At 54.3% G+C, this 23,623-nt stretch overlaps 1 protein-coding gene across 4 annotated transcripts; it reads left to right on the top strand.

Moving 5' to 3' along the window:
- The first annotated feature begins 7,723 nt into the window (after positions 1-7,723).
- On the top strand, positions 7,724-15,429 carry GPRIN2 (G protein regulated inducer of neurite outgrowth 2). 4 transcript variants are annotated; one of them, XM_074374334.1, is made up of 2 exons: positions 7,724-7,775; positions 13,736-15,429. In XM_074374334.1, the coding sequence occupies exon 2, from the start codon at positions 13,742-13,744 to the stop codon at positions 15,104-15,106; it is 1,365 nt and encodes a 454-aa protein (XP_074230435.1). In that variant the 5' UTR covers positions 7,724-7,775; positions 13,736-13,741; the 3' UTR covers positions 15,107-15,429. The 4 variants fall into 4 exon arrangements, with proteins under 4 accessions (XP_074230435.1, XP_045371773.1, XP_074230434.1 ...); XM_045515817.2 differs by lacking the exon at positions 7,724-7,775 and adding an exon at positions 7,802-8,040; XM_074374333.1 differs by lacking the exon at positions 7,724-7,775 and adding an exon at positions 7,878-8,008.
- The last annotated feature ends 8,194 nt before the right edge of the window (positions 15,430-23,623 follow it).

The following is a 23,623-nucleotide window of genomic DNA, read 5'->3' as shown; positions in this document are numbered from 1 at the left end:
CTGCTTCAGTCTGAGGTCTAGAGAGTTGGCTTTTTCATCCCAGCACCACTGCGCTCCTGCCCATCTCTTCCTGCAGGCTGCCTAGTTCAACACAGCTCGTGTAGGACTTTGTTGAGAGTGGCAAGAAGCAGCCTGAAAACCCTAGCATTTTGAAATTTTCCACCGTTTCCCTAGAGCCACAGGTGACTTTCCAAGCCATTGCAGAAATCAGTTTCTCAACTGCTTTAGTGTAGCATAAGAAGGGTTTCCAGCTTTCTAGCCTGCAGTAGCTTTACATTTAGAATATATATTAAGTTCGGTTACCTGCAGTCCTTCTCCTCCAGGAAAATTCCTGTATTCATTAGCATATAGGCTTTCCTCTGTAAGAGAGCCCCACCCCAAATAGTGGCTCAAAGAGGCTAGAGGTTGGTTTCTCTTTCATGTGAACATGGGTCATAAATAGTCCAAGGCTGATAGGCAATGCACAGTGTTGGGATTTAAGCCCCTTCTGGCTTGGCGCTCTGACAGCCCTAGGGCCTGATCCTCATCTGGATGGTACAGACTGGCTTAACACCAAGACTTCATTCCATCCAATGGAGAGGGAAAGGGCACGGCACAGTCTTTTTAAAGGGCACAACCGAGAAATTGCACTCGTCACTTCTGCCAACATCTCACTGGACACAACCTAGTTCCTTGGCAAGCCTCGCTGCATGGTGTCTGGGAATAATGCCCTTTATTTGGGGCAGTCATGTTCTTGGCTGGAGGAGTTTTATTACTATAGAAGGAGACCGTAAGTACTGGGGGACAGCTAGCAATCTCGGTCTTGGGTGATCTTTCAAGTGAAATGGGGGGATGGATTATGAGGAGCAAAAGGAAACAGATACAGATGTTCCAAAGACATCCAGATGGCCAATAGGCACGTGAAAAGACGCTCAATATCATTAATTAGTAGAGAACTGCAAATCAAACTACAAAGCGGTACCACCTCACACCTATCAGACTATCATCAAAAAGTCTACAAATAATAAAAGCCTGAGAGGGTATGGAGAAAAGTGGACCCTCCTACACTGTCGGTGGGAATGTAGTTTGGTGCAGCCATTATGGAAAACAGTATGGAAATTCTTTTAAAAACTAAAAATAGACTTACCCTATGATCCAGCAATCCCACTCCTGCGCATATACCCAGAGAAAACTATAATTTGAAAAGATACACACACCTCAGTGTTTACAGCAGCATATTTACAATAGCTAAGACATGGACACAGCCTAAATGTCCATCGACAGATGACTGAATAAAGATGTGGTATATATATAGGATGGAGTAACAGCCGTAAAAAAGAATGAAGTAATGCCATTTGCAGCAACATGGATGTCCTGGAGATGATCATATTAAGTGAAGTAAGTCAGACAGAGAAAGACAAGTATCATATGATATCACTTATATGTGGCACCTAAAAAAATGATACAAATCTTATTTACAAACCAAAAATAGACTCATGGACATGGATAACACAGTATAGTTACCAAAGGTGAAAGGGTCGGGGAGGGATAAATTAGGAGTTTGGAATTAACAAATATGCAGTACTATATATAAAATAGATAAACAACAAGGACCTACTGTATAGCACAGGAAACTATATTCAATTTCTTATAGTAACATATAATGGAAAAGAATCTGAAAAAAATATATATATGTATATGCATAACTGAATCTCTGTTTTACACCTGAAATTATCATTGTAAATCAACTACATTTTAATAAAAAGCAAATTTTTTTAAAAAAGGAACAGATGTCTATTTACAGGGCCTCTCCTCTTAAGTCCTAGCCCCTTCTGCCTCCTTTGATCACTGTGATCTAATTGTTTGTCTGATTGTCTGTCTGTCTAATTGCCTGTCTGACCTAATTGTCTGTGTCTGTCATTGCCGTCCCTGAATCTCCCATCACATAGACTTTGAGGTCGATGGACCTCTGATTCAGCCTGTATTCTCATCCCATAGCCTAGGACTGACACTTATTAGGGACTCAGTAAACTGTGGACTAAACTGAGTTGGTAATAGGTATCCCCGGATTAACTACTTTTCATTCCTTTGTTCACTCAGCGAACATCTGTTAGATGCTAGGTCCCGGGGAGTCTTCTCTCTCCAGAAGGTCCTTTTCCCTCATGGACCTTATGGCTAGAGAGGTCTCTTACACTCTAGGGATATTTGTGTTTGAAAAGCATATATCCTTTCAACTTAGCCAGAGCTCTCTCTTCCTTAGGCATTGATGACACACAGATACCTTCGAACTTTCAGCGTCCCCTTTTCTAAGACTCCCAGAGATGCTGCCCTCAGTGGTCATGGCACTTTGGGCCAGCTCAGCATCACTTTCCCTTTAGTCTGGCAACAACATCTTGCCTTTTCACCACCCTCCGTGACCCTGGAGGGGCTGTCAGTCATAACACCATGCCCCTACCCTCCCGGGAGGAACACACGACACAAGCTGACCAATCAAAGAACTCCCTCTTCCTGGCCTGGGACTGTCAAGCAGGGTTAAGATTTGATTTGTGGATTCAGAGACAAGAGGATGCAGATGTGGGGCTGCCAGAAACCTTGTTTCCCAACAGGAGAGAGCCTCTGTAAGAATGACTGTAACCCAGAGAAAATCAGAAGGAAGGAGTGTGATCGACCAAGTCTTTGGATTTAGCCTTGCTTGAAGCTAGATTCAATAAATTCTCCTCTTGGCCTGAACTACAGAATATTAGCCTTTTTATCAAGGGTTCAGGTCTGATAAATGATTGGCTAATAGGTAAGTCAGGTCAAGATGATTCTGATTCAGAATTCTTCTAAATTGTTATGATTTTCTTCCTATGTTTTTCCAAGTTGCCTTTCCCACACTTGACTGGCAGCAGTCCTGATGATTCACTTTGCAGAGCATTTAACCTAGTTTTCACGGGAACAAAACTTCCTTTTCATATTCATTTCCATTGGTTCCTGTGCTGTTTAATTACCTTGCATAATGACAACAGGTACGGTTGGAGTAAGGAAGTCTGGATACAAACTCAGCTGACTCTTGGTAAGCCAACAACTCAGCTGGTGAGAGCAGAGGGTCCCAGCCAGCTAGAGTGTGTCCTCTTGGCCACCAGCGTCCAGAAGGCTGTGGCCTCTGCTCACCGTTTCCACTGAAGGAATGGGGACGGTGGCTCATTCCGCAATTTGGTTAATTTGGCTAATGTGTCAAAAGCATCTTTTAAAGTTTGACTCTCTAATTCGCTCTCGTTAACTGTGAGTCCTAGCTAAAACTCATTTTGCTTTGAGTGAGATTCTTTCTTTATGATTGCTGCTTTCAGACTTGTGTGGGCCCCCATACTGCCTGACAATCTTCTATTGCATGGCTTTGGCCAACAGGCTCTCCCACTCTCCGCAATGACAATTTCAAACCTCCTCCACTCTCCTTGCCCCTCCAAACTTTCCATCTTCCACTTTCTGTTTCCGCACACAATCTTGCCTTCTATTACACAAAGAAAACAGAACCATCAGACAAGAAAACAGAAATCCTCAAATCACCATTTCCAAACCTAGGACTACCTCAGCATTTCTTCTTGACCTCTGGTTACACAGAGAAGCAGGGTTAAGATTTGATTTGGGTTCCGGATCTCTCTCACCCCTCCTAGGAGACTTTCTGCCAGCAGTGATTCCCACTCTTCCCTGTTCTTCATTCTCTCTCTGTGGGCCCTTCTCCCCGCTGTCAAACATGCTCAGTTTGTTACATTGTGTAGTGGATCTGTCTGTGCCTGGCCACCCAGTCTCCATTCCTCTTTCTGGGGCAAACGTCCTGTGTGTGTGGTCCTGGCGGGTCCTGTGTGTTGCTTCTGGAGCTGCATTCAGCCAGGTAATCCTCTCTTCATCCAAGGACAAAGGGCACATGGCTGTAGCTGAGCCGAACAAGCTCCTGCTCCCCGGGTTCTTTGAATCTCAAGCTGCGAGGCATAGGAAGGACAAACAACTGGGATCCTTCCTTCCAGGGTGGTGACCGCGCGAGACAGTGGGGTGGCCCCTACTGCTGAGGTCTGCAGTCACCTAACTCCTGTCTTGAGGAATCCAGGCCAGCCCCCTGGCATTACCTTCCATCCTAGGCTCCCTGCAATCTTCCAACACATTCCTTCTTTGCTTAACTTAACCACTGTTGTTTTCTGTTGCTGGAAATCAAGGAAACCTACTACGTGATGAGCCATATGAAAAAAAAAAAAAAAAAAACGAAACAAAAGCAGCACCAACACCAGAGAAGTCTCTTTCTTGACCCCACATCCCTTTCCAACTGACACCTTTCTTTCCTCTTTATAACCAGGCTTAAAAGAGCTGTCTGCACATGTACTGTCTCCCATTCTCCCCTTTGACTTATCCCTTCGCCCATTCCAGCAGCTTTTGCTCCATCGCCTCGTTGAGGCTGCTTGTTCAAAGCGCCCTGGGTCACAGCGACGAACCAGTTTCCCTCCTTCCTTTCTGGCTGCTCCTTCCCAGTCCTTTGCCACATGCTCACTCACTAGGCTGTCTTCTCCACACTTTCCCTGAAGATCACATCCACTCCTGTGACTTCAGGGACCCACGTGCCTGTGATGCCCAGACCTCCTGGGAAACCCCAGTCCTATACGGGCCGCTTGCCTCTCCACCTGGTGTCTCACCCACCCTGGCATGCCCCCACTGAACTCCTGAGCGCACCATACCTGCTTCTCTTCTGTTGGTGTCTGGGTCTCAGGAAATGGCACTTGACCCGTGGGGTCCTAAGCTGGAGACTCTTCTGTCTACCAAAGCTATCAACAAACCCTACTCCTACCTGCACCCCATGCAGTCCTAGATTGTATCTCCAGAATTTGATGCAGGAAGAGCTTAATAAATATTTGATCAAGTGACTGATAGCAGTAAGAACACTCCACAGAACACTCAAATCCCATCTTTCCCACAGACCTGTGAGGTAAGAATAATTGTCACTCTGCAGAGGAGGAAACTGATGCCCAGAGAGAGGGACAGTTTTGCTTGGGTGTGGGATGGCAGAGCCAGTGAATATGTGGGGGAGACTGCAATTCCTGTCTGATTCTCTACCCTGGGCTCTCCCTGGGCAGCCACAGAAGCCAGGAGAGCTTCCCTGACCAGCCACAAATGGAAGAAGAGGACGAGTTGGACAAGGAGGCAAGGCCAAAGTGATGTTCAGAGACCTACTGGCAGGTCTGGCCAGGCTGCATTTGCAGGCATCCAGCATGGCAGATTCCTGCTGACACCAGCTCCAAGCAGGGCTCCTTGAAACACTCACAGTGAGGTTCTCAGAGGGTGCTCTGATGCTCAGGGAGCTGGGGGCCCCAGAGGTGAGTCTCAGATCTGGCACCAACTCTCAGTGTAACCCCGCATAGTTCACCCCTTTCTGGGGCTCAGTTGACATCCCTGAAAAGGGAATATGGGTAAGATTCCTGACTCATTGGAGGAGGAGCCCTAATTCCTGGGAAACAGTAGGAGTGGGTGGTGGCCTTAGCAAACAATCCCCAGTTTGCACCCTTTGGGTGGGATTCCCCGCCAGGCTGTGCGTGGTGGGGAGGCCAGCCATCTGCCAGACCCTGCGAGAGTGCACTAAGACCCCACTGGAAAGGGGTGCTTAGGACAGTCTGAGTCTTCCTGAGCAGAACCCCACTTTCTCCACCAGTGAGTGAGCCCCACCAGTTACAACTTGAAGCTGTAACTGACCACTGTGAGGGCGGGAGGCGGGGAGAGCAGAGAAGGGAAAAACCAAGGCTTCCAGGCCGTAAGCAGCAGGATCTCAGGCTGGGGTGTAGACCTTGGTGCCTGTTATTAAAAGCCAGGTGGGGAAGCGTGAGGGCATGACCCACAGGGCCAGGTGCTGTGCGGTGACATGGTAGTATAGTTGCCCCTCTGTATTCACGGGTTCTGCACCTGCGGATTCAATGAACTGCGGATGGCAAACTTAATACGTGATCCACAGTTGGTTGAATCCAAGGATGTGGAGTGTGCCCATAAGCCTATGGGACTTGAATATCCATGGATTTTGGTATCCTCGGTGAGTCCTGGAACCAGTGCCCCAGGGATGCAGAGGGATGACTATCTGTTGTCTTCTTTGGTCTATGAGACAAAGTGCTGAAGGGCAGCTCAGAGCTACAGCAGGAGTACAAAGGCTTGGAGGGGTCCCACACGCAGAGAACACACCAAGGCATGGGATGGGGGCAAGGGTTCGAGGTCCAAGCCACACCTCCTGCATAGTGCCACACACCCTTCCTCTGGACTAGGTGCCAGGTTAGGGACCACAGGGAGTGAATGGTGCACACTCCTGCCTGAGCTTTCCACTCTCCAGTGGCTGGGGAACTTTCTGCAGTTCCCTTCCTGATGCTTGGTGGAGGCACAGGGCTGAGAGAGACCAGAAAGGTGAGGCTGGGGCCTGAGGTCTTCCCAAACTGGAAGAGCGGCAGCGATGAAGTTGCCTCCTGGGCCAGTAAACCAGAGGGGTTTATACTCCTCTGCAAAAGGCTGGGCAAGCAAATCGGTGGTCCCTGGAGCTGGGATCTATAGAGAAGGGCCGACACTGGGACTCAGTCCTCAGATTCTGAGGTCCAGAGACAGGACAAGTTTCTCTTACCGCAGGGCCCTGGGGGTGGGTGGTAGGAATCTCCAGGGCAGAACAGGTTAGGGTTAGGGTTAGGGTTAGGATTAGAAGCAGACTGCCTGTTGGGAGTCTGTGAGTAAGGAGCCCTTGGCTGTCAGAGATTGGGGGATGTTGAGAACAGAAGTACTGGCCCCCATCCTAGCAGGGCAGGATCAGATTTCCCGAGACCGGCTCGTAGGGCGGGGAGAGAGCGAGGCAGGGCGTTCTGAGCAGCGGCAAGGGGTGTGGGCTTGGGTGGGGTTGGCTCACCCCCGCATGGTCACTGCGCACCAGCTGTTGAGGTCCATGGGGGCAGGCTGGAGATCGAACGCCCGGAGTTGGGTTCGCTGCGGGGCAAACAAGGACGTAGGCGGGGAAAGGGGTGGGAGAATACGGGCTTTGCGGCCGAAATTGGGGACGCAACTCTGAGGATGGATGGAGCCTGCGAGGTTGGGGTCGTGGGGGCCGGGTGGAGGGTTCTGGGAACAAGGCTTGGAGCATGGAGAGGCCGTGGAGGCAGAGCACAAAGGACAGCGTCGGTCTTGGGGTCTGCGAGAGTGAACTTGAGAGGATGGGACCGTGGGGTTCTGGGCTTGAAGAATGGGGAGTCCGCAGGGCTAAGAGGGACCCGGCCAGGTATCCCAGGGTCTAGAGGTTGGGGTCGGAAGTCCGAGATCTGTGAAGGGCAGGGCCAGAGTGACCAAGGGGAGGGAGGAAGGGGGTCGCCCGAGGGCCTGTAGACCTCGGTGTGGGGCGTGGTGTGGGAGGGAACAGAGGTCGAGGGGGCGGGGCTATGAGCCCTCGGGCGAGGAGCGGGGTCTGGGGCTGAGGGGTAGTAGGGAGCCGAGCCTATACGACGGGGGACGGCAGGGTTGGGTTGGGAATATGGGTCCCTTGAAGGGTCGCTGGGCAGGCCTGTTAAACTGGAAGTCATGGTGAGGGCGGGGCCGAAAAGACGGGACAGTGGGACGTGCGTGAGGAGGGGGTCGGAAGGAGAACTGAGGGCTCGTGGGGCAGAACCGGGGAGGGCTCGTGGGGCTGTAGGCTATGGGGACAGTGAGGGGGAGTGGCAGGGCCATGGGGGCGGAGCGGGCAGGGTCTCGGGGGCGGTACCGCGAGCAGGGGGCGGGGCCGGGACGCCGACGTGGGCGGTGGAGCTCGGGGGCGGGCCCAGGTGAGCAGGGCTACCGCCCCCTTCGTCCCTCCTCCCCCGGTCCCCCCGCCCCCCCGTCACCCCTCGGCACCTCCCCTGCGCTGGCTCCGCGGGCCGGGCGGACGACGGCTGGCGGCGTCTTCGGCCCAGGCCGGGTCCGGCTCGGCTCCATCTTGGGCCGCTACGCTGGGCACCTGTGGCGGCTGCAGGAGCAGCGCTTCCGCCGGTCTGCGCGGCCTGGGGCGGGCGAGAGGGTGAGAGGTCAGCTTCGTGCTTGCCCGTGAAGGTGGGTGGGCTGGGCGGCGCCTCCCTTTCCTGCGCCCCGGAACCCCACTCGTCACTTATGCCTGCTCTCAGACCCCCCGCATCCCGGCCCCCACCCAGTGCTCAGCGCCCCGCGTGGCCGCATCCCTCCTCCCATCTTTCCTCTCATTGCCTATCCCATCCCCTCTTCGTGTCTCCTCTGCCCATCCTCCCATTTCTCAATACTCTGCCCACGACCCCGTCTCCTTCTGCCTCCACCCCTACTCCTATTGCTTCTTACCCCTCCCCTTCTCCTCCCTTTTCCATCCCCACCCCTCCCCCATCCCACTCTCTTCCTAGGCCCCCAGGCCCAAATCTCCCTTCCCTCTCCTTCCTCCTGCTCTCCATCCCAGCCCTCTTGCCCCACAGCCGTCTCTTCCTTCAGTCCCTGTCTTTGATTCTGGGAAGGTCTGTAGCCTAGTTTGGGCAATCGTGTTGAGGACTTTCTCACTGAGATCGGGTGGGCTTTGTGTGGGAGGGGCAGGGCAGGGACCCTTGCCCTGGGGGAGAGTGTATGGTGTGGTGTGTTCAGGCCTCGGCCCACAGCCAGAGGCGGCCTGCGCGTTTGGTGTGCAGAGTGCAGCTGTGTGGATGCTGTTTCCTGCAGGCTCGCACTGCCAACGGGCCTGTGTGCCGGCCTCTGTTGTGTCCATGGGTAGGTCGTGGGCCTCTGCTGGTACATGGGTGCCCATAGCCACGCAGGTAGGGGTACCTCAGCCACTTGGACTGCTTCTGATTTGGGGCAGCTGGGCTTGTAGGCTACCCTTCTCCACCCCAGGTTCCTCTGGGATGAATGGATAAATCCTCTTCAGGGGAGGAGTCTCTGGGGCTGGTGGGACCTAGGCCTCTCTGTAGTAAGCAGAGCTGGGTCCTGGGGTCTCTGCCCCCCGTTACCCCAGAATCCTTTTCTGGCACAGCTTGTGAAAAGACAAAGTCTTTTCAACCTCTCTGTGATGGGCAGGTTTTGTCTCTCTAAACATTTCTCAGTAACTCAAGAATGCTCCATACTGCACACCCCAATTCTGGCCCCTAAAGAGTGGTTCGGTCCTGTCAAGCTCTCTTTGGCTGCTGGAATGGATTGGACCGCTTGCTAGACGTTGCCATGCCCTCACTCTGCAATGAGGGAATTGGGTGGTGTGTATCCCTACCTGGTCCCTGAGGGGCAAGGGCCATATTTCAACAAGTGACCACATAGTTTTGCTTTTTCCAGTTTTGGTTTTGCTGGAAGCAGAAGTCATCCTCTAAATGCCTGTCCCTTAAAAAAGGTGACTAATATGGATGCCACAAGTGTGTTCTGCAATGGAGCCTGCTTGCACTGGCCTTGGTAGCCCCCCCTGGGTGCACCCCCAAAGGCCTGGGCTCTTCTGCTGGGGTGACATTGTAGGAGCTGGAACTTCAGACCAGGTCAACCTAGCAGTCTCTTTGGTTGGGCCAGTCTGAAAGTTTCTGCAGAACTGGGAATTTTCACTCAAAGTTGTTGATTGCTGCACGTGAGGCTGGTTGCTCCTCCTCTTACTGACAAGAAGACCTGAGGCAGCAGGCGAGTCCTGCTTGGCCACAGGGAATTGGCCACATTGCAACTTTGACCTGCCTCAAATGGGGCAGGAGAGAGAGAACATTAAAGTGTCATCTGAAGAACACTAGGGGCCTTGGATACTTCGGTGCCTACCTTTAACTTGTGCTAAAACATCTTCCCAGGGTCTTTATTTGGAATGAAACCAGAGCCTTTTCCAAGATTTTTAAGGCAGACGGGCATGCCATTTGGGGCATTTAGAATGCAGACCTCAAACTTGTGTGTGTCTGTGTGCCTGCATTTATGAGCAAGTGCATGCATAGCCTCTCAAGCTGAGGTTTAAAATAGACCTGGAAACTGTGATGATGGAGACACTGGGAACCTGGTGGTGACTAGGTCCTAGGATGGGATGAGGGTAGGAAAGATTAAGAAGCAAGACCAAGCTAACCTATGGAGTGTCTCGATGGCTTCCTGAAAGGATCTTTCTGCCCCTCCAGCCCTGGTCCCCAGTACTCATCCTGTGACACCTTGAGCACAAGTCATTTCTGATGTGAGGAGGAAAGATAAAATTATTAACAATCATGTTCACTCTTCACGACAGCCTTGCAGAGTGGGGATTTATTTCTGATTTGCAGATTGAGGAAACTGAGGCTGAGAGAGGTGAGGGGTCCATCCGAGTGCACACATGAGGAAGAAGCAGACCCCTTGCCCACCTGCTCGCCCATGGCTCCAAGGCTTATATGATCAGCTTCCCCACTTCCTGGGAGGCCCTTCTCCTTTGTGGCAGGGGGTTCATCTGTGGGTTCTTGGATGTTTCTGAGCTGTCCCAGGTGTCAGTTTTGTCACCTGTCACTTTTGGAGGTGAGCTAAAGAAGGAAACCAACAGACATACAAGCTCCCACCCCCTGGGATCTTTGTGCTCATCACTCTCTGGGTGATGGCCAACGCTGGGCACTAGGCAGCCATCTGGGGAGTCAGGCACAGTAGGACCCTTGTCGCTGACAGCTTCTCACTAGCTCCTGGTGGGGTTTGAGGGTGTCCCCAGTCTTGTCCCACCTGCTTCCTAAGAGGGGCCGGGGTCTGGCCTGGCTCCTTCTGGCCTGGCCCCCAAGGAGGGTCAGGGTAGGTGGGGCTCAGCCAGAGGCCAGGTAGGCTGTCCAGAGACGGCTTCCTTGGCCTTCTTGGACTAGTGGCTCAATGGTTGTCTGCCTGCCAGGGGCTGTCTATGACCACAGTCTTCCCTCCTGACTCTGGGCAGCCTAAGAAGATGCTAAGAAGCAGGTGGGGTGGGATGGGCATCCAGGCTCTGTTCCAACTCATTCACTTGTTCCACCGGCATGTCATGGACACCACTGGGAGTGCCAGACGCTGTGCCGCTTCTGGGACTCCTATTGAGTCACTGCCACGGTAAATAAAAAGGAACGACAGTGGAGGGTGATAGCAACTAGGATGGAGGTCTGTACAGTGCTCAGAGAGGGGGCACAGAGAACCTCGGACACTCCTGGGTTTGATTCCTGGCTTAGTCACTTACCAGCTGTGTGCCCTTGAGCAAGTCACTAAACCTCTCTGAACTTTAGCCATCTCTTCTGTAGAATGGGGAAGGTGATGTATTTCATGAGGTTGCTCTGACTGTTAAATGAGACAGTGCCAGAAAGGAGGGGGCATATGCCTGGCACATGGTGGGTGATGGGGCACTGAGAGCTGCTATTGTCATCACTGTGATTGTTATTGGCTTTGTTGCCCTCCTCTGTTTATACGTCCATCTTGGAGCTCCTTGAGGGCAGGGCCTGGGCCATAGTCCTCTCTTGGCTACTCATCCTTTTCCTGACCCTTCTGGGGACCAGTCTGGCTTCAGCTCGAAGGAGCAGCCAGGCCAGGACACTCCTGCTGAGGCTGGACCCCTGTATAGAGCTGCACAGTCCAGTATGGTTGTCAAAATGTGGCCATTTAAATTTCAATTACTTAAATTGAAGTAAAATCAGGAAATCTGTTTCTCAGTCTCACTAGCCACTTGTCAAGTGCTCAGTAGCCACATGTGGCCAGTGCCTCCTGTACTGGATGGCACAGAGCAGCATCTTTCCAACATTCCAGAAGTGCTGATTTGGACTTCATAGCAAGCCTGGAGCTCTCAGGGGACAGCTGCTCCCGAAACAGCCTCACTGTTGGCTCGAACAGCTAGCAGCCATCTCCTGAGCTCTGGGACAGCGAGAAGTTTGTAATATACAGAAACTGATTTCCCGAGAGCCCTTCCTACGTTCCCTTTCGGGTGGCTCTGCTCACCTGTTCAGGGTGGTTGGTTTGCTGGCAGTCCTTATCAGCCCAGGGACGGAGGGCAGGACTGGGATTGCCCAAACTGCAGCTGTTGCCTGCTGTCCTCACCCTGTTTCTCCAGCTGGTCCTGCCTGGCTGGGAGTCCCAGAGTGATGTTCCTAATATACAGTTTTGGCCCAGGCCAGGCTGACCCAGATGCCGCAACCCCACTCTCTCTAGAGCCCTGCCCAGCCTCCACTCTGCTGCCCTTCTCTTGTGCTCAGAGCACATGGTCTCCTGCCTTCTGTTCCCTGTTCCGCCCTTTCCCCTGGGGCACCATCTCCAGGCCCAACTTTCATGGCTGGCCTTCCCGGAAGCCTTTTCTGATCCACGATGCAAAATGAGCCCTCTTGCCTTGGAAATGCCCTCCCTCGGGCCTCATTCTTGGCACTCAGCCCTTTCCTCTGGATTTACTCTTGTATTTGCTCGTTAACTCCGTCAGGCATACAACAGACACTCTCAGAGTGCCAGCTACGTGTTAGGGCCAACAGAGGGGAACAGGCCACAGGCCTGGCTTGGACAGCTTCAGGTTGGTGGGAGGCCCAGAGCTGGCCAGACTCTTGCATCCAGCCCAGACAGCTCAGTCAGAGATGGAGCCAGCCCCGCTTGGGAAAGCTTCCCGAGGGAGGAGATGCTGAAGTTGAGGGGGCCGGTGCTGACTCTGGGCTATGGATGGGCCAGTCGGCAGATCCAGAGGGCTCTGTGTGGCTGGAGGAAGGGGCAGGATGTCAGGGAGGGAGGAGGGCAAGAAGGGTGCAGGCGTCTGATTGATGGTACCGGTATCCCCCGCTTTTCAAAAGTTCGGTTTATGCCACTTCTCTTTTACAAGAGACCTACATTAATTAGTACCTTTTTTCAATAATAGAAAGAAATCTGGAGGGTTTTGCTTTTACAAGAAAAGGTAATTGCTTCTTTGCTTCATGCCATTTTGGTTTATGACATGTTTCATAGGGTTGCTCTGCTTTCGGATAATGGAGGAGACCTGTATTGGACCCCATTCTGGGGGACACAGCAAATCTAAATTAGTTCCATGTTGCTCAATTACAGGAGCCTGGAAAGCGATAGGTGCTCAGGAGATGACTGTGGGAGGAATGAACAAATGCCGAGTGAGTCCTGCGTTTGAAGGGCTGATGTGTGGAAATCAGGAAACCCCTCCCTCTTCAGAGCAGCCAAGGCTGAGCCCCAGAGACGTCTCAGCCAGGCTAGGCTAGAGAGGATGGGGAGAGGGGCATGGGAGAACCCAGGGTGGTTCTCAGTTCACACTGAGATGATGAATGGTCCTTTATTCATTTCTTGTTCATCCCACAAACCTTCTCTGAGCCCTCACAGGGCACCAAGGAGGCTCCAGTCTGAGCAAGACGGATACTGACAGTCCCAGGAGGAACCAGGCTAGTATTTAGCAGTCTAGCTTTACTGGTTATTAAAATACTGCAATACTTCCGTGCTGATTGACTAAACGCTGTCATCCCAAAGCCCCAGTTTCCAGGGCCACAGCAGGCTCGGCCTCTCTCCTACTAGCCCCCCCTACGCCCCCATAACCCAGCAGTATAGTCAACAGCTGGCCTGGTGGGTGGTCTCTAGGACCTTACTCAAGGGCTGGTTCTAATTGCTCAGTACTGGTTATTAGACATTTGTAGTGTCATCCTGGTATATAATGTGTGGTGAACTTGATTTAAAATGTCTGGTGTCCTGTCATTGTTTGGCTCATGGCTCTGACCTGTCGGGCAGGCTGGGATGGAAGCTGCCCCTCGCATCGTGTGAGCGCCCAGCAGGGTCCAGCAGAGATGCTGCCACCCAACTCAATGCCAATCCCTCCCTCCCTCCCTCTCTCTCTCTCTCTCTCTCCCTCCTGCAGGCAGCCATGAGATCCAGCCGCCTGGAGCCAGGCGCCCGGGAGCCCCTCAGCCCGCGCCCTCAGCCCCTGTCCCAGAGCTCCTCCAGCCTGCTGGGTGAAGGCCAGGGGCAGAGGCCAGAGCTCCGCAAGAGCGCCAGCAGCACTGTATGGCCAGCCCAGCCGGGTGAGGCCAGCGCTGAGCCCCGGGCCCCAGAGGAGGAGAGGCCCCAGGCTGAGAGCACGGAGCAGGCACCGGCCTCCAGCACCCGGCCACAGCCCGGAGCCGTGGCTCACTGGCGGAGCAGCACAGTGGGCAATGTGTCTACCATGGGCGGTGGTGACCTGTGTTGCCTACGAGACCCCAGCGCTGCCGTTGTGCAAAGGAGCCACTCGGACCTGGCCCAGAGTACCCAGACCCGGGGCCACAACGGTGCTCGGAAGGCCAGCCTCAGCTGCTCGGCCCTGGGCAGCTCACCTGTCCTTGGGGCTCAGCCACAGCCTAGCGGTACTTCTGGCCAGGGCAGCCAGGCCCCTGCAGGCCTGGAAAGGGACCTGGCTGTGGAGGACGGGATGTCAAACTCAGCCCAGACACTGGGGGAGAGTCAGGTGTGGGTGCCGCCGCTAGACCTGGGAGGCACAGTGACCCGGAGCAGCAGCCCCAAAGCCACTGGGCAGCTGGCCACCACTTGCTGCCATGCTCTGTCCCCAGCAGCTCTACTCTGTGGCATGAGGGAGGTAGGGGCCAGCAGCTGCTGCCACGCCTTGCCTGCCCCAGGGATCCTGACCTTTCCCAAGCTAGTGGCATCAGTGAGTGAATCTGGGCTGCAGGCTCAGCATGGGGTGAAATTCCAGTGTAGGTTGCCCGGGGGGCTTCCTGGGCATTCCCACTGCTGTGCCCACCCTTGGGGTCCCACCGGGTTAGCCATGGAGCCTGGTGCCAGGACCAAGGATGTGTGGACCATGACCTCAGCCAGTGACTTGGCCCCCGTCTTGGTGTCCCCTCTGTCAGCCCAGGATGCTGGCGTGCAGGTGGCCCCCCAGGCAGTCTGCAAGGCGGTGGCCACCAGCCCACCCCTGGAAGCCCCTGTGGCCCTGCACACATTCCCAGAGGTGACTGTGGGGTCCAGCCTGGAGGAGGCACCGTCCCCTGTGCGAGATGTGCGGTGGGATGCCGAGGGCATGACATGGGAGGTGTATGGAGCTGCAGTGGACCCTGAGGTGCTCGGCGTGGCCATCCAGAAGCACCTGGAGATGCAGTTCGAGCAGCTGCAGCGGGCACCTGCCAGCGAGGACAGCCTGTCTGCCGAGGGCCGCAGGGGGCCACTTCGGGCCGTCATGCAGTCCCTGCGGCACCCTAGCTGCTGTGGCTGCTCCAGTGCAGCCCCCGAGTGAGGAGCTGTAGTGCTGGGAGCTGCCCTGGGCCCATGGACTCTGCCCCCGGGACAGTGAGGGTCCCTTTCTCTTTGGACCCACTGGCAGCAGACATGTCTCTGCTGTCAGCTGCCTGCAGATCACAGGACTGCAGCCTGGGGGCTTCCTGCCCCCTGCAGCTGGGCTGGTTTTTAAGGGCTTGATTCCCAAGAGCCACATCTGCACATCCAATGGGCTCTGAACTGTGGGACAGTTTCAGCACTGTGCACAAGATTGATCCTGACTTTTCTGTAAAAATCCTTGACCTGCTCAGTCTCTGCTTAGAACTCTGCCATGATGATTTCCCCTAGGTCTCTTGGTGGCTTTATTTTTCACAGCAGTTGTTGAGATGTAGTGCATTCCTGACATGAGAGGTGGAGCCCTGACTGTCAAGGGCTGCCTGGGTCTTTAGGGAAGGGGATGGGCATTGTCCAAGGCCTCCCGTGGGCTACACGCTGGTTCATCCACCTTTCTTTGTGGAGTCTTCACCTCTTCCTCCGTTTTACAGGTGCAATGACAGACATCTGGCAGGGCTATCCTGCCACACCCCAGGTTGGGCAGTTGGGGTGGTGGGCTAAGATCAGAACTAGGGCTGGCTGAAGCCTGGAGTGCTTTCCTACAGCACGTAGCTGCCACGAACAAGAACTTACTGAGCCCGTATTCCGTGCCAGGTTCCATGGATTCCCTGGGGAAGGAGACGGAGGCTGCCTGTGCCCTTGCTGAGCTCAGTGTGTGGGACGAGGGCTCTGAGCATTACTCAGGGCCACAGGGGACTTCTAAGAGCCAGCCACCTTGTAGGTCACTGTGTCAGGGGTCTTCCTTAGCAAGGCTGGTTCTAGTGATCACTGCTTCCCTTTCTAAGATCTTGGCCACTTCTGTTTAACAAGCTCTTCTAGAAGCTTGAGATCAACAGCATGCTGAGATATGCAGACTCTACCGTATAGCTCTTTTGGAGATTGGGGGCCGCCCTGCCCTCACCCTTGGCCCCACCCCCCCTCTTCATCCTGGTCCCTGCCCATGGCACACCTGGGCTCACCTGCACGGGTCCTGGGAGGTGGCTGTGAGGGGGAGGGGGTCCAGTCCTGTCCAAGTGGTCCCACTGGCCAGGCGGTGGGGGCCAGGGCATCCTGGGGACGGGGAGTCCAGGACACTGGGGCTTAGCACAGCCTGGCTTCATCGCCCAAGGAGCTCTCAAGACCTGTGGAGGGTGGGAGTGAACTGTGTCCTTGTTCTGAGGCTTAATGTTGAGGATCCCAAGTTCTTGAGACAGAATCCACCAGCCCACCCTGTGAGGGAGCCAGAGGTTAGTGTCCTGCCCAGAGTCACCTGGCAGGGGAGGGTGGAGTCAGGGGCACCTGCAGCTCTGCTCATGACCTGGCTGTGTTCCTGAGCCCTCTTCTGCACCCAGGAACCGGGGCCTGACAGCTGGCTTGCTTTTTCCCACCCCCAAGGGCCCAGTATGCTTGAGATGGAAATGACTCATGCAACAGTGGGCTAACTTTTAAAGCCGGAGTAGCATTCTAACCCACCAAAGGAACAAGGTGAGAAAGGCAGGCTTCGGGTCAGAATGCCTTCCAAGGTCCCAACATGGGGTTCTCTTACCCGCAAACCTGCCTTGCCCACTCCCAGCTGAGGCCAGGGAAAATGCCACCCCTGCTTGAAAATGACAGCAAATCAGAGCTGCTTCTGAGGGGAGGGGCTGGGGCAGAGGGGGTGGGTGTGGTATTCAGGAGGGGACTTGCCCTTATCCCCTTTATAAAATGTGATCAAGCAGGTTCTCATGCAGTCGTGAGGCTCTAGGTGAGGTGTGGCCGGGGTTGGGGGTTGGGCTGGTCCTGTCGGTCCCTCCGTGTGTGGTCCTGGGCATGTCACGCTCTGGGGAGTGACACTTGGGTACCAGGCTGCCCTCATCTCTGGCCCTGCATGGGAGCATCAGGAGCATCAGCTGTAGGGACACGAGAGGAGTTGGGTGAGGAGCTGGGGTTGGGAGGACACCTTCACACGGGGGCCAAGCTGAGCAGGGTGTTGGGGCAGTGGGGCTGGACAGGTGGGCGAGTGGGCAGGGGCATAGCAGGCAGAGAAGACAGCCTGGCCCGAGGCTTGGTGGTGCCTGTCCTGCCCAGGCTGCGTTGAGTCACGGCGGCACAGGCTGTGTTGGGGTGTTTGTTGGGTTGGGAGGCTGGCAAGGGGGTTCCAGGTGTGAGGCTCCTGGTGTGACCAAGGAAAGGGACTTTATAGGGGCTGTGGAAGCAGATTTCATTATAGAAATATCTGGTGGCTATGAGGGGAGATTCACGTGGAAGGGGTGGGAGGCTGGAGCCCAGGGGGGATTTGGGGGTGGGAGCCATGGACGGGCCTGTTGGGGGAGATGGAGTGGGCAGCTGGGGGCTGGGTGCGCGCACACACACACACACACACACACACACACACACACACACACACACACACGGTGCGTGGTGGATTCGGGAAGGAGGAGGAGTTCCAAGAAGTTGAAGTTTCCAGTTTGAGTAAAAGGAGGGGAGGCTACCACCTGAGACAAGGGGAGGCAGGCGGGAGGTTCGGGACAGGTAGGCGAAGAGCCACGTGCCACAGGGTTTGGCTGGGATCAGTGAAACCCTCTGTGGAGAGACTCTCTCCTCTGTCCCATGCAGACTGGCAGGAGTGCACGCTATTTGGCCGATGTGTGCTGGGCTGCGCCACGGCAAGGCTGCATGCGCCTGGCGGGCCCGGATGGCTGGCTGGGCTGTGCCTGGCTGGGAAGGGCTAGCTGAGCCGCCCATCTTTACCTACCTCATCGAGATGGAGATAAATGTTTGCAGGGTGGTGCTGGAATCCAGCCGGGCCTGTGTCTGGCCCTGGGAACAGGACACCCTCCTGGTTAAGCTGGCCACCCCCAAAACAGCAGAAATGGTGTCCTAGGCCTTATTAGGCCAAGATGCACAGCCTCTATGGACAGGTCAGCCTGGAGCAACTGCAGCTTAATTTCTGAATCAACCTGGAGACACCCCACCCCCAACAGCCTTCTTGCTGCGGCCCCTCCCCAGCCAGGTCTGACTGGCAGTGGTTTAGGGTCCCAGGACATGGTCACCAGCTTCGTTTACAGATCCCCTCCACTCAGACTCCAGATTTCTGACCAGACTTTCCGAGTCCCCTTCAGGCCTGGCTCTAGGAGTGGGTGGATTTCATTGTTTGTATGTTTGTTTTATTTGGAATTCAAAATAAAGTCACGGAGGTCAGGGCTTTGCCAGGGAAGGGTCCATTTGGTCCAGGCTGGTCTTTTTTGTTTTGTTCCGGTAGATTCTGTCCTTTGGAGCATCCCCCAGAGTCCAGCACCTTGGTTAGTGAAATGCAGGGTTCTGCATTTACCCATGTTAAATTCCTTCTTGTTTGTGACTTTGGCCTGGCCCAGTTTTGTCATCTGAAGCTATGACGAATCCTTTATCAGTTTCCATCTAACTTCTCAGGCAGCCAGACAGACTAGGGCCTGTCACTGGGACATCCTATATAGATCAGCACTGGTCCCCAAGTCCTGACAAGCCCATCATGGCCAAGTTTGTTTAAGGACAAATTTGTTAAAATCCAGGCCCTCAACATCAGTAGCACTCTTTCTCACCCAAATCGTAGCCCGGGACTGTCCCCTCCAAACAAGGAAGAAGGATAGAAAGCATGGCCCTATTGAGTCTTCCTTAGCAAGGCTGGTTCTGGTGATCACTGCTTCCCTTTCTAAGATCTTGGCCACTTCTGTTTAACAAGCTCTTCTAGAAGCTTGAGATCAACAGCATGCTGAGATATGCAGACTCTACCGTATTGCTCTTTTGGAGATTGGGAGCCACCCTGCTCTCACCCTTGGCCCCACCCCTCCTCTTCATCCTGGTCCCTGCCCATGGCACACCTAAGCTCACCTGCACGGGTCCTGGGAGGCGGCTGTGAGGAGGAGGAGCATGATGCTCACCCAGCAGGTCTCTGGCACCTTCCTTACTGAGCCTTTCCCCAGGTCTGCTCCCCCTTTCTGGTGAGAGTCTTTCAGAGGCTGGGTGGAGACCTCCCCGATGGACTGGGAGAAGAGGGGGCTCGCTCTGCTGCTGTGGTTGCACAGAGATGATAAACCATGAAAATGTCTCAGAAATTTGGATGTTTAAGAAAACTAATCAATGTAACCAAATCAAAGTTGCATTGGCCCATGGGACTGGAGATGGACTGGTGGAGTCTGACTCCCTTACTCCAAGAGTTGGGTAAAGGCGAACTTGGCTCAGTTTCCCCATGATTCTCCATGACTCCTGCCTCACTCCTCTCCCTCCAAGCCCAGTGAGGGTGCAGATCTCAACCCTGGAACATGTGTTCCCACATGGGTGTCCTAAAATTCATTTTTCACAGTCTCACTTTGTAGGAGACAGTGTGGGGATTGGAGGCATACAGCAGTTGACATCTGGGACTCGGAGTGGGTGAATGTGTCCCATTTTAAGGCGTGTGGCTTTTGGCCTTGTACCCCTCACCCAGGCTGTCCTGGCTGGGAACTTGTCATTTCCCGACATCTTTCCTGGGAAAGGACACAGTGTGCTTTCCCAGCACCCTATGAACACGGCTGAGAGGGTGCAGCGCCTCCGTCAGTGTCCATCCAGGGAGCTGGGGGAGGCTGTGAAGGCTGTCCTCCCCCCTTCTTCCTTCTCTTTATGTCAAGGCTCTGCCTTACCTTCTCCCTCCTTCTCTAAGTCTCGGCACCCCCATTTTCATGAGTCTAAACCATTTCTTCCCACCTGTTCTTTCTTTCTCTGGATAAAACCCAAACCATCTGAGCTTGCCAAATAGCTTCTGAGCATCTCCCTAGAGAAGGAGGCCTCCCTGGGACACACTAGGAGATTTCCATCGCTTTTGCCCAAAGAGAGAAATCAGTTGTCAGTGGTCCTGCCGGATGAGTGAAGAGGCTTTGGTCAGGCTACAAGGTCACATTTTCAGTCCTCAGTTTTGGTGGCCTTTATTGGGCCCTGGCTGGCAAGGTCACCCAAGAGGCATGCCAGGTGGTACCCCCCTGCTGGCTTTAGGCAGGCCATCTCTCTTTCATGTTTTCAGAATCTTCTTGCTTGGCTTATCATTAAGTTGGGTCACGTCCTGGGCCTCAGCAGGGACCCACCCTTGCTGTCTTGTCTTTGTGCTTTCTTCCTGTATGGGATTGGGAGCCAGGGCTGGGGACGGGCAGAGACTTCTGTCTTTGCCACCAAGTGGACACTAAGTAGGTACCCACTGAGAAGGCCTGAGTTAGGCCCAAGTCAAGAGACTTTGTTGGGGCTGGAAGTTTCCATGGCTCACCAAAGAACTATACTTGGGGTGCTGGAGTCCAGCTGGGAAGGAGTGCAATTGCCCCTCACCCCAGGCCCACTAGACCCCTCCCCTCGAGACTTCTGCTTCCCCCCGCCCTCTGTTCCCTTCTCATTTTTATCAGTCAAGGGTCTGGGAAGGTAGGGCACATTTTGTAGGCAAGTTTTGTGGCTTTTTTAAGCCCAGCCTGCATCTCCTGAGGAAGACTCTCTAGTTTGATTTTCTTTCCCTTCAGACTTGGGGGAATTCAGGGAGAGGAAAAGGGACTTCTTTAAACTTCCTAATAATATAGTACAAAAAAGATTTCAACCCAACTCCCCTCTCCGCTGAGATACTCCCCTGGCCCACAGCCTCCTCCGTGGCCACACCACTGGGCTGGGAAAGGGGGAGACAGGAACCAGCAGGGCTGTGGTCCCAGGAGGTCTGGGACACAGAACTGGGCACATCTGAAACCCCCGGGAACACTACCTGAGCCTTGCTGAAGGGCAGGACAGCTAGACGGGTGGTTGGATCCTGCCTTTATTGGAATTTTGGATATTTGATCTTTAAAAAAAATTTTGATTTAAAAATATTGCATGAAAATATGATTTATCTTAATTAATGAGTCTTTTCCCAGCCCTTTAAATTTTGTGCCTGGTCCCTGCCTGGCCTCCTTATCCTCTCCCAGGGCCTTAGGTGCCATTGGTCCCCTGTGGTTTTGGAACTGGGGCTGGGAGCAGTAGCCCCCTTTCCTTCTCCTGCCCCTCATCCACCACCGACGGGTGCTAGGTGGCGCTGGGACGGGGAGGTCTCTCTGGATCGAGGGGAGAGGGGAAGAAGGTCCAGCTCAGACTCAAGCAGGCGGGGTCCCGGCACTGGCCCCTGCCCTAGGCAGCAGGTGGGCTTGGCCTAGGGCTTCGGTGCAGGGCTGGTACCCAGGCAGCGCAGCCCGTGGGAGGGGTCCGGGCGCCCCATAGTGGCCGCGGAGTCGCCCTCCGGAGGCTCTGGGGGTGGAGGCTGTGAGCCACCGACCCAGATCCTACTCAGAGCGGCCTCCACTGACCTCCCGCCAGTCCCGCCCTGGGTTGGAAACGCTGGGCGGGGTGGGGGAATTCTGGTCAATGCCAAGTCCTTCCCCTCCCCCTCTGCCCCTCCTCCAGATGCTCCATGCCAACCAAGACTGCTGGGCAGAAGATTCCGGAGAGGAGGCTAGAGATGGAGAAGGTGGAGGGGATGGGTTTACGTGGGGGCAGGGCAGGGGGATGATTGCTGGTGCCTGGAAGGAGCAGGGGCAATTTCGGCCTTTGAAAGGGAAGACAGCTTCTTGTTACTTACACTTTTGACTCTAAATGTGAATTATACACGCTGAAGGGACTGGATGTGGGAGCCTTCGTCATTCATCCTTAAACTCCAGGGTTTTTTTGTAACCCTCCTTTGCCTTGTTTTTGTCTGTAAATTTACCTAGAGCCTCTAAATGTGCCCTGTGGTCCCACTCCATGAGGGGCCTCCTCCTCTCACTGGGGACTGCCTCTATTTGGCTAAGGGTGTATGTACGTATGGGAGGCACTGGGCTTGAGGAGGGGGATCTGAGCCAGAGCTGACTGTCAGAGGGAAAGAGGGGCCTAAAGTTCACTGCAGCAGGGGGCTGATTCTGAGGGTCTTTCCCCCTGCCACTCCTCGCCTGGCATGATTTCCACTGGCTCCGTCCGGTGCCCAAGGCCAGCTGGGTCTGCCAGGGGTGATGGCAGCCAAGAGAGAGGTTGGAGGGAGAGCCTATTCTTTGCAGAAGGTCAGGCCAGAGGACTGGAGAGAGTCCAGCTGGGGTGTGGCTGAGGGGTGTACCTGGGACTGAAAGAGAGTAGACCTTGCACAGGGTTGGGCTTTTGCGTCTTCCCATACATAGAAAAGCACTAAATTCCTTGACTTGAGAGATCTCGTTTTCTTTATTTAACAGTTATCTTTTGATGTTCTGACCACCCTGTCTCTGTTGCAAAAACTCCTATGTACCCTGGCTCCTCCCTTACTTCTTCGGAGCAGCCCCTTAGTGCCATCTGAGAGGCCGCATCCCGGGCTTGAAGTCTCCAGAAAGTCTGCTGAATAAAACATAATTCTCAACTTTCAGGTTGTGCATTTTTGTTCAGTCGGCAGAGCCAGGGGCACCTTGACCCTCTGAGCCCTTAGAGGGGCCGCTACCCCAGTAGGTCCCTCCAGGGCCCTAGAACAGTTGTGTGTCCCAGGTGGACAACGCATGTGCTGGCCAGCTGAGCGTGTAGGAGTCTTTGATTTCTGCACCCATGGTAAGTGGTTGCTGGGCGCTGGTGGGGTTCCTTTTCATTCCGTTTTAGTGGGTCCCGTGAGAAGGGTAAAGGATGATCTGCTGTCATGGTCCAGCACTCACGGGGCACCCACTGTGTGCGAGGCAGTGGGCAGAGAAGCAGAGGCAAGAGCTCTGGGGAGCATCCTCCCCGTCCCAGGCCCCTCGTGCATCCTCGGTCCAGCCCTGGGAAGTAAGAGGGGTGAGTAGCTGGGCTGAGTGTGCAGACATGGTGAGCCACACCGCCGCACAGCTACCTGGAGCCTTCTGCCCCCAAAGCCAGCCTTCTCCTGGGCCACTGCTCCACTTCCCTGCCACGGAGAGCCCAGCCCTGTGGACAACAAGAGCCATGACATGGATCGTGAGAGACTTCTGACACCCAAAGGTGCTCTTTCTTCTGTAGCCATTGCCTTTTTTCCCCCCAAAGTTTCAATTTTTGAGATAATAATAGATTTATGCAGGAGTTGCAAAGATAATCTAGAGAGTTCTTGTACGCTCCTCACCCAGCATATCACCATAGTATATTTATCAAAAACACAGAGATGAACATCGGTACAGTATAAACTAAACTACAAACTTTACTCAGCGGTCCCCAGGTTTCCCTTTGATGTCCTTTCTGTTCCGATCCCTTCCAGGAGCTCCCATTGTATTCATTGGCTACTGCCTTTTAACACACATCACTGAAGTCTCCTCCCTGCCCTCCCAGCCTTTCCTTCCTTTCCCCCACTCCCCTCCCCTGCCCTTCCTCTCTGTCACACTTTCAGACTCATTTCTGCATGTGCCAACCACAGATGCTGGCGATAGAGCTCCTGTTCTGAGCAGCACAACAGGCGCCCAGTGGCCACAGGAGGGGCTGAGGGGACCTCAGTGAGTTAGGGATGGGGCGAGGTCAG

Source organism: Camelus bactrianus, chromosome 11 (genome assembly GCF_048773025.1).
Source record: "Camelus bactrianus isolate YW-2024 breed Bactrian camel chromosome 11, ASM4877302v1, whole genome shotgun sequence".
NCBI lineage: Eukaryota > Metazoa > Chordata > Mammalia > Artiodactyla > Camelidae > Camelus > Camelus bactrianus.
Note: the sequence above shows the minus strand (reverse complement) of the source record. Positions and strands in the feature narration are given on the sequence as shown.